The 10842-nt window shown below is 44.3% G+C and overlaps 1 protein-coding gene across 1 annotated transcript in view; it reads left to right on the top strand.

Annotated features, from left to right (window-relative positions):
• Positions 1-6748: 6748 nt before the first annotated feature.
• Positions 6749-10842, top strand: part of CNBD2 (cyclic nucleotide binding domain containing 2) — a 28972-nt gene continuing 24878 nt past the window's right edge. The window contains exons 1-2 of the mRNA XM_056861216.1: positions 6749-6757; positions 9293-9418. Coding sequence (XP_056717194.1) covers positions 6749-6757; positions 9293-9418 — 135 coding nt within the window. The remainder of the gene's footprint in view (positions 6758-9292; positions 9419-10842) is intronic.

Raw genomic sequence — 10842 nt, 5'->3', positions numbered from 1 at the left:
ATAAATTGAGTCTCTTGTGGATTTTCACGGAAGCAGGCTTCAGGAATGCAAGACTGTGTGAAACGTTGGATGTTAAGATTCTGATTCAAGTAATGAGAGCATTTTCCCCTGCTATCATTGCTCAAAACTGTGGATCTGGATTATGTTCTGTGCGCCAAGCAGGAGTCTGAAGATGATACTCTTATTTGAATGAGTGTGCATGACATGATTCATTTAATGTTGCGTACCATGTCTAAAACTTGATTCTCCTCGACAGTGTACAACATCAGTGCTAAAATTCGGAACTTGCAGCTGATTTGAGTTGAAGTCTGTACAGATGTTTACTCAGACATAATAAACCTTGTTGGAGATCAGTGGGGCTTCTGGTTATGGGTTGGGTTGGTTGACGCAGTGGGTGGGGGCCACTAATATGTAGATGTAAGTATTGTAGAGCTCTTCCTCATCCCCCTCCCACCCCTGTGGTCCTTTCTGACCTCTGGAAGTTTTATTTGAATCATGTTTTCCATGGCCGAAACGGACTGCTGGGTGGATGGGAACGCATTGTCCTGGCAGACTGCTGAATCCATCCTAATGTTTTGTCTACCCTGCATATACAGACTTCCTCTGAGTACAGGAGTCCCCATTGACTTCAGTAGAAGGATCATCGTCCTCCACTGAAATGAATGGAGACAGCAATCCAGGTGTGGATACATAGAGTTCCCATTCCTGAAACAGATTTCTGAATCGAGTTGCCCACTTGAAGCACTGGGGGAAGGTTAGAATGGTGCTTTTACCTCTAAATGTGTGTAAATCATTCTTTTTTTCCTTTTTCCTTTTTTTGCAATTATAACTTATATTGTAGGCCTGCAATGAGGATAGGTGTTGACAAACACTCCGGGTGCATACCCAAGTCTCCACTCATTCACAGTCTTGTTAATAGTTAACACTTAGTTTGAGAAGTCCAGTGAGACTTAAATTGATTCACTCGGCTTGCCATGCTGATCATCTCCATATCTTCTGAAATTAGCCCGAATTCTGAACATATATTTCTTCAACAAAAAGGGTGTTATATAGAAACTTATTCATCGTGTGCAGGAATTCTGGGGGAATGCAAATAAACCCATTGTATCCCTTTATCTTAAATGAAAATCTGCCATAACTTTTAGCTGCCCTGCATGTAGTGAAAGTTTTGAGTATATTTGCAATTAGCAGTACAGTATATGGAGATGCCGCTTATTCTTGGGAACCATAAAAGGCTGCTGTGTATCTTGATGGGCCACAGAAAAGACTAATTTTTACTCTGTGCAGCTTTCGTAGTTAAAATGCCGCAGTGTTGGAAGGAGCCACACTTTGGTGGAATTATCTTTTAGTGAGTCTCTTGGGATATCAGAACTCTTTCCAAGTCTGGCCCTGGAAGCTCTTGTGGTTTTTGTTGTTGTTGGGGGGCGGGGGCTAGTACAGATTTTGCATTCCTCTCCTCATTAGTTTTTTTTATGTGGCAAGAAACAAGGTGGTGAGCTTAAGAATAGTTCATGATCTTTTTATGTTGGAAAATTCTGAGGCATCCGGATGTATTTACTCCTGTATTTATAAGATGGCTAAAAGGAGAAAGATGCGTTTGTTAACTGTGGTTAACTTTTCCTTGTGGTCTGTGAGGAGAAAGTACTACAGAAGGGTGCCATCAGTACACTATTTAGAGGTTTTCTAAAATATTCAGTGTGCCCAGAATCATGGCTATGACTTTTATTCAGTTCAAGGAAATGCTTTGAAAGTTGGCTCATCAGTAATTAACTTACAGCTATCTTGGATTGCAATTTCACCTTGAAAATAATAGAAACTATAACTTATGTTGATGGCATTTCAAGAAGTTTTCATTCAAGTCTGTATCATACTCCCCTCCTCTTTGTAGATGCCTATAATTATTTATTTTTGTTTAGTGTGAATCTTTCTCTGGCTGATACTAATATTGTGGTTTTCAAATTTAAATTCCTTTGAAATCTTGACCTGATTCTTAGGACACAATAATAACTTTGGGGGTGTGTGTGTGGCCAGAGTTCTGAGCTTGTGGTTGCCATGTATTAACCTTACTTTTGAAGTTATTTGTTGGGCATACAGATGAGAAAAGTTGCTTAAGCCTCAGCTGGATTAATTACATTCCTAAAGCTGGTCAAAGAAAGGCAGACTGCATTCTCTTCTGGTCTCGTGAAAAACCAACTCTGCCTCCCACTGAAATCAGTGTAGGTTTACACATATTCTGCTCAATATTTAGCAATGTTGTCTTGAGCTTACATCTTTAAACTGTTTTGTCTGTAGCAGGAATTTAGATATATTTCTAATGCCTTTTATCCTACCACTTGTTTCCAGTGACAGAAGGGCATTCCCATGGCCAGAAAGGGCAATTTCTGCCAATTCTACCCCTCCCATTTCAAGACCCTCCCCCCAACCACTGCCACCTATGGTATTTTAGAGGAGCTGCTGACCCTCCCCACCATGTCCAAAACTTTGAGGGGCTAAATAAGGGGCAGCAAGAGGGGGAAGCAGGAAAGTCCCCTTTCGTGGTCTCTGTTTTGCAAGTGACTCTAGTTGAACATGAGTTCGTTTCCATAATTTTGTAACGGAACAAGCTCTTTGGTAACCTTTCCTCCTTAGGCAAGTTTGCTATGGAGATCACCACAGTTTGCAAGGAAGATATTGTGCTTGGGCTAACACAGTAGCTAACATACAAATGAATCCTTGTCCACAGTTAGCATCTAACACTCAAATCTGATGGACCAATGGTTAATTTGTACCGTAAAGACAGATGCTTGACCATGTGAATATAAACATGGTTCAGCTTGCACAAATGTAGTGACATTTGTGTTTCCTGCACTATACATTTCATATTAAAATTTTGAGACATTTTTACTGAATGTGCATGTGTGTGTTTCTCAAGGACAACTGAAAATGGTTAAATAAAACATATGACACCCGTTTTGGATACTGATTATTAGTATCCTGATGCTAATGAATGAGTGCCCTTGTTTTGAGGAAGGCTGTGGGTTGCAACAGAAATCTGCAATTTTTCTGATGGGAGATGTGCCCGGTTTGAGAATAAAATGACTGAAGGATTAGGGAGGAAAGTGAAGAAGAATCGCTCCGACTCACAAAAGCTTATGTAGGAATGAATTTTGTTAGTGTCTAAAACAGTTCTTAAGAGAGATGGAAGTGACTTGAGAGAGGCGTTTCTTCCCTCGCTGTGTTTGGTCCCAACGTGGCCTCTGAAAATACAGTTTGCAGTATTGTGCAAATGTGTTTACCAGAGATGACGAAAGACATCACAAGCAACAGTTTCCAAGCAACAGCCTCTTTCATGCCACCTCCAGTTCTCCAAAATTATTCCTTGTTTCCGAAAAAGATGGCGCTTCCTGTATCAAATGCTTTTGGGGGGGGGGGCTTCTCTGCATTTTACTTCAAATTAGATGTAGTGAGAGCCATCATGGTGTAGTGGTTAAGAGCGGTGGACTCTGATCTGGAGAACCGGGTTTGATTCCCCACTCCTCCACATGAGCGGCGGACTCTAATCTGGTGAACTGGATTTGTTTCCCCACTCCTACACACGAAGTCAGCTGGGTGACCTTGGGCTATTCACAGCCCTCTTAGAGCTCTCAGCCCCACCCACCTCACAGGGTGTCTGTTGTGGGGAGGGGAAGGGAAGGTGATTGTAAGCCGGTTTGATTCTTCCTTAAGTGGTAGAGAAATTCGGCGTATAAAAACCAACTCTTCTTCTTCTTAGCCTATTGGGTTTTCCCCCCCATGAAAAGATCAGATAAAATTAATTGAAAATTGGTTGAAAGCTTTCTGTAAGTTTGCCTTTAGAGGCTATATCCCTCTGGAATCAGATGGCGGAAACAAACAAGACTGGATAGCTGTTGACCATAACTGCCTCAGAACTTTCTAGATCATCTGGCCAGTCATTGAAAGTGGAATGCTGGCGTAGATGGACCTTTGGTCTGATCCAACAGGGCTGTTCTTATGTTCTCTCGAGGGAAAGAATGGAATGTAGATTTTTTTTTCCTTGAGATTGTCGGCGGTTGGTTCTAGAGCAGTTAGTTCTGATCCTGACACAAAAGATCATTTGTCGCTGAACTGAAGGCTTGTAAGGGAGGCAACCCAAGGAGGCCCCTTGCCATGGGCGACAGTTTCCATTTTATCACATCTGCCAAACTACACATACGTCCTTGGCTTAGTGAGTGATGTGAAGAAGAAAAACTCCTTCAACCTGGAATTATTTTTTTTCTAGCGGGGGTGGGGGGTGGGGCTAGGGTTGCCAGGTCCCTCTTAACCACTGATGGGAGGTTTTTGGGGTGGGGCCTGAGGAGGATGGGGTTTGGGGAGGGGAGGGACTTCAATGCCATAGAGTCCAATTGCCGAAGCAGCCGTTTTCTCCAGGTGAATTAATCTCTATTGGCTGCAGATCAGTTGTAATAGCGGGAGATCTCTAGCTACTACCTGGGGGTTGGCGGATTTGTCTGTCTTCTGTGCCATCTACCGCTATAGCTTTTCCTTCCTTTAGATTTGTATGCCGCCTAGGTAACAAAACCCCACTTTCTCAGCTTTTCTTACTAGAACCTGTCCTCCCTCGAAGTTCTATTTATGTTAGTTCTTCACAGAACAATTGTATTTTGCTTTTACACATTTCCCACCTGCCCCCTGAAGAAGCTCAAGGTGAAGTCCATGATGGTCATCTCCCCCAATTTTAGCCTTACAACAACTCTTTGAGTTAGGTCAAGCACTAGTGACTTGGGCCCAGGATCCAGCCACGCACAACAAGGGGTATAATCCAAGGAATACCTCATTAAAATGCAGCACCTTAGCCTCTACACCACAAAGGCTCTCTGTGTTGGTATGCCACCGTTTCATCCCCCCACCACCACCTTCTTCTGAGGTGAGCCGACATCACACTTAAAAAAAAATTCTGCCACCTCTGAGAGGCAGTGGGCAACTGTGAGGCCTGGCAGATCTAACATTTAATTGCTAGTAGAGATATCAGGACTTCAGAGGGGGCAGTCGAGTCAGAAAGGGTAGATAGGCCACTTCCTGTACCTTTCCTCCAGTTTTCTGCTGGTGTCCCTTTACCTAGAATGTTACTCTTAGGTAGGGTTGCCAGGTCCCTCTTCGCCACCAACAGGAGGTTTTTGGGGCGGAGCTTGAGGAGGGCAGGATTTAGGGAGGGGAGGGACTTCAATGCCATAGAGTCCAATTGCCAAAGCAGCTCTTTTCTCCAGGTGAACGGATGTCTATCAGCTGGAGATCAGTTGTAATAGCAGGAGATCTCCAGCTAGTACCTGGAGGTTGGCAACCCTACTCTTAGTGGTTCTTCCAGATTCTTCCCTTCTCTCTCTCTCTTCTTTTGAACGGATTCTGGGCGGCACAATGCTCTGTACACTGTCTCTCCACCCTAGCTTAGTTAGGTCGCTGAAAACTCCTCTGTGTTTCCTGCCCAGTATGGAGTTTCTTACCAATAAGAGACATCTATTTCCTTTCTCAAGTAATAAACCTCCGTGTGCACTTATTCCTAAACAACAGGGTCATAATCCCACTGTGCTAAGCTAGCTCAAGCATTCACCCACCTACAGGGGAGACTCCCCAGTAAAGCAGAAAAACATGACTTCTTCAATTAGCCAAAAGAAGAAAGAACCCCCTTTTGAAGGATGGAACACTGAGAGCATCACAGAAACGTATGCCTATATTCCACCACCCCTTGGTTTCCCTTTCAGAGAACAGTTGACTCTAGTCAACTATTGAATGATCATAGGTAAACAAAGGTTCTTGCATGACGGCTCTTTCAAACGTTGACGATCGTCTCCATTTTTTCCAGTGAGGGCTGGCAATATGTAGTTTGATTTTTCTCAAAATGCTAAAAAATTGGATGAGGTGTGATTTATTTAAGAGTCCAGCTGCCGCAAATGTCAGTTTGACTGAGTACAGCATATAAATGTACTAATAAATAAGAGCTTGGTCTTCACACCTTCTACTAATGTAGGGTTGCCAACTCCAGGTTGAGAAATTCCTGGATATTTAGGGGTGGAGTCTGGGGAAGCGGTTTGGGGGAGGAACCTCAGCAAGGTATGGTCCTGTAGAGTCCACCTACCAAACATGCCAGTTTCTCCTGGGGAACTGCAGTCTGGAAATCAGCTGTAAGTCCACAAGATGTCCAGGCCACTCCTGAAGGTTGGCCACCCTAGACCTTGTCTATAACTGTGACTCTAGCTACGAAAGGCCCAGGGCTATAGCCACAAAGGCTGTATCTCCCCTCCCAAAAATATCTAGAACCTTTCCCTTATTTTTCAGCCATTCATTAAAGAAAAATAGGGGAAAGTGGTCAAGTTGTAGTCTGTCCCCTTCCTCAGTAACAATTTTTGTTGTTGCCTTCCTTCTTCCTGATCCTGAGGTAGCTGATAAGTACAAGGCCCTTCTACATTATATACATCATTTAATATAATGCCATAACATATTAGGTTACCAGGGTTGCTAGGGGTCTCTTCGCTGCCGGCGGGTAGTTTTGGGGGCGGAGCCTGAGGAGGGCAGGGTTTGGGGAGGGGAGGGACTTCAATGCCATAGAGTCCAAATTCCAAAGTCGCCATTTTCTCTAGGTGAACTGATCTCTATCTGCTGGAGATCAGTTGTAACAGCAGGAGATCTCCAGCTACTACCTGGAGGTTGGCAACCCTTCAGGTTACCTGTATTTAGGCTGTATCTGTATTGTAGCGAACACACATCTGAATGGGTTATGAGCCAGGTAAGGCCTCCTTCTCCTTGGGAATATAGCTGGAAAGGCATAGCCATTCATCTACATTTTCACAGTGTGATAAACATAGATTTTTAAACAAACTTGAATACATATATATATAATTTTGTTTTGTAGGATATAAACGAACTAAGCATGTTCACCCATACCATGGAACTAAGGTATGTTGTTGCTCCCCCTCCCCGTACAAATATTTGGATATAGCCAGCTAGCATAGTGGAAGGAAAAGCATTGTCTGAAAAGAAAACAAAGATAGAATTAAGAAAGACGGCCCCAGGGACCAAGGGGTGGGAATGGGTCAGCAAAGGTAAACGTAGGATGGCCAGATCCAGGTTGGGAAACTCCTGGAAATTTGGGGGTGGAGCCTGGGGAGGACAGGGACCTCAATGGGGTACAATGCCACAGAGTCCACACTCCAGAGTACCCATTTTCTCCAGGGGAACTGATCTTTTTAGGCTGGAGATCAGCTGTAATTCCAGGGAATCCTCAGGTCCCACCTGGAAGCTGGCATCCTTGAGTGGAAGGTTAAAAAGCTGGATCTGGTCAAGGCCAGGCAAACAGATGGGGTTTTCAGTACTCTTTTATAGATCTAGAGTAGGGTTGCCAACCTCCAGGTAGTAGCTGGAGATCTCCCGCTATTACAACTTATCTCCAGCCGATAGAGATCAGTTCACCTGGAGAAAATGGCAGCTTTGGCAATTGGACTCTATGGCATTGAAGTCCCGCCATTCCCCAAATCCCACCCTCCTCAGGCTCTGCCCCCAAAATCTCCAGGTATTTCCCTACCCAGAGCTGTCAACCCTAATATAGAGTTCCACAAGCGAAGGCTATCTGGAGAAGTACGGGGAGAAAAATAGTGAATTAAGACACTTATAGGTGAAGTGGAGAAGCATAGGATGGACTGAATGCAGAGGAAAGGGAAGCCAATATGGATAACGGAAAGGAAAATAAACAAATTGGATGAACAGCAACATTAAGAATAGAAAGCCTTTGAAGAAGAAATGGGGAGACTGACTAAAAGGATATTCTTTAGTGACACTCAGAGCAAATGTACTGAGACAAGGATAGGGTTGCCAACGTCTAGGTGGTTAGCAAACAAAAACAGCAACAATTGCAAAAAATTAAAGTCTCCTTCCAATAGTGTTATTGAAATTTCATATACACTATGTACATTGAGCTTGGTTATCAAATATAACAATGAATCACAAAGAGAACAAAATCATAGGTACATTGTCCTTTTTAAATAAGCATTCTAGCTGCGCAGTCGTATTCAGCTGTGTAGGTTATCTTGTAGTTCAAGAGGTAAAGATGGTCAAATCTTCATTCAAACAGAAGTCCGGTAGTCTTTCTGATTCGGCTGAACAAGAGCCTTCCTCAGCGACCAACGCGAGCTTTAACAGCTCGCCTTGGTCGCTGAGGAAGGCTCTTGTTCAGCCGAAACAGAAAGACTACCGGACTTCTGTTTGAATGAAGATTTGACCATCTTTACCTCTTGAACTACAAGATAACCTACACAGCTGAATAAGACTGCGCAGCTAGAATGCTTATTTAAAAAGGACAATGTACCTATGATTTTGTTCTCTTTGTGATTCATGGTTATATTTGATAACCAAGCTCAATGTACATAGTGTATATGAAATTTCAATAACACTATTGGAAGGAGACTTTATTGTTTTGCAATTGTTGCTGTTTTTGTTTGCTAATTAACTATACAGCACGCTAACGTTTGTTTACCAGAACGTCTAGGTGGTGGCTGGAGATCTCCCACTATTACAACTGATCTTCAGCCGACAGAAATCAATTCCCCTGGAGAAAATGGTCGCTTTGGCAATTGGACTCTATGGCATTGAAGTCCCTCTCTTCTTCAAACCCTGCCCTCCTCAGGCTCCGCCCCCAAAATCTCCAGGTATTTCCCAACCTGGAGCTGGCAACCCTACTTCTGATTGACTATTGGAGATTTGATTGGCTGTGCAGATTTTTTTTTAATGTTGCTTTGGCAGCAGCTGCCACCACAGCACAAGGATCTGCACCGTGTTGCTGAAGTTAAACTGTGGCAATCATTTTGTGACTGGCTCCGCCTCTTGTGGCAGCCATTTTGTGGCTGCGCCCACCATGCCATGTCAGAATTTCAAATGTGCCCACAGGCTCAAAAAAGGTTGGGAAACATTGGCCTGGGGTCATACTAGATCTAGCATTGATACTGGAGAACACAAGTTAATGCAGATGCAAAACACACACATAGTCCAATTTGGTCCGAAAGGTGGCCCCTACCTTGACTGAGAACCCACACACACACTCAGCATACTACTATCCACAGAGAAGCCATGAAGCAGGCCAGGGTTAAATGCTTGATGTGTTGAATTTAGCATTTTCCATCAGATATTGTTTTAAGCAATTATAAAAGCAGTGCTAATTCTGGATACCAAATATACAACTGGAGTCTGTCTCCCTCTCTTGTACGGGTGGAACATCTTCCAATTGCTCTGACCCCCTATGATGTTCTGGTTTGGTTTGGTTTTTCCCCAGATTTTTCGGAAATTCATTTGGCATCTTATACTGAGGATAAGAGTATGCAATCATTTCTGGGATGGGCTGATCGGATACTCGGGCTTTCATCTCGTAGACCAAAAATATCACACGGAAATTGACGAAGTAAGGACTTTTCCAAAAATGAACTTTAAAATGGTTTTGTTGTCTGTCATTTTCACTACTGTTCTTTTGGTATTTCATAAAATAGCAATGATTATCCCTCAGCAAATTCATGCAATCTTCATGTATGATTCTAAAGATATAAATGCCAGTCTTCCATGATACAACCTGGAATTGTCTTCCTGCCGAAACGGTCACGTGCCGAGAGGTTGGATGCCTGCCTGCTTGTCCGTGCAGGGGGGGGGGGGGGAGGTCATCTGGGGCAGCTACCTGCTCGGGGCTTGGTCGGCTAATTTTTAAGTTGATAATTTTGTATGGCCCGCAAATGATGTTATAAATATCCAAATGGCCCTTGGCGGAAAAAAGGTTCCCCACCCCTGCTCTAAGCCTTAACTTACTTATCATGCCCCCCCCCCCCGCCGCCGCCTATTGCAGCTAGGGTTCCAAAACTCTAGCGGACTGCATTGGAAGGGCGAGGGAAGCAGGATAGTTCCATTCTGACACTGGAAATTATACAGTCCATACCTGAGCCCAGTAGCGCCTAAAGAGGTTTGGAGGCTGCCGCAAGCAGGAAAAAGGGCTTTAAAAATGCTAGAAATAAAAAAAGGGGGGAAGACCCATAGAGAAAAGCGATGCTGCACCAGCAAAAACCTGGTGCAGCACCACTGAGGTGGAGGGGGTTAGGAAGGGGTTAGGAAGCTGCCTACCGGCACGGGTACTTTAGCCAGCGGGACACACTGAGCCGGCGTCCCAGGGCCGCTCTGCCATGGCAGTCCAGGGAAACCGGCATAAGCGTGCGTCCCAATGCCGGTGTCTATGCCAGTCTTGATGGCGCAAGTGGCACGGGCACCTGCGCAAGTGGCAAATCATAATGTCCTAGAGTTAGAAGCGACCACCAGGGTCATGTAGTCCAACCCCCTGCACAATGCAGGAAATTCGCAACTGCCTCCTCCCCACACACCCAATGACCCCTACTCCATGCCCAGAAAATGGCCAAGATGCCCTCCCTCTCATGATCTGCCTTTGGTCATAGAATCAGCATTGCTGACAGGTGGCCATCTAGCCTCTGCTTAAAAACCTCACGGGAAGGAGAGCTTACCACCTCCCGAGGAAGCCTGTTTCTCTGAGGAACCGCTTTAACTGTTAGAAGACTTGCACGTCTCCTGAGCTCTTTCAGCCATAGAGCTCAGTAATGGGCTGTTCGTCTGAATCCTACACGTTGGGGTGGATCCAACCATCCTCAAGGTAGCCTTCCGCCGTCTTCAGGAGCCTTCCTCCAACTTAGGTGGATCTTCCTTCAGCAGAAGAGCCACTTAAGTTGGAGGAAGTCTCCTTATATTGGAGGGAAGGTTTCAAATTTGGGCCAAAAGGAAAAGTGGGGCATAGATATCTTAAATGCTTAAATAAATTTTATTCAGAGGAGTGGT

This window comes from Euleptes europaea, chromosome 15, assembly GCF_029931775.1.
Source record: "Euleptes europaea isolate rEulEur1 chromosome 15, rEulEur1.hap1, whole genome shotgun sequence".
NCBI classification, from domain to species: Eukaryota; Metazoa; Chordata; class Lepidosauria; order Squamata; family Sphaerodactylidae; genus Euleptes; species Euleptes europaea.
Note: the sequence above shows the minus strand (reverse complement) of the source record. Positions and strands in the feature narration are given on the sequence as shown.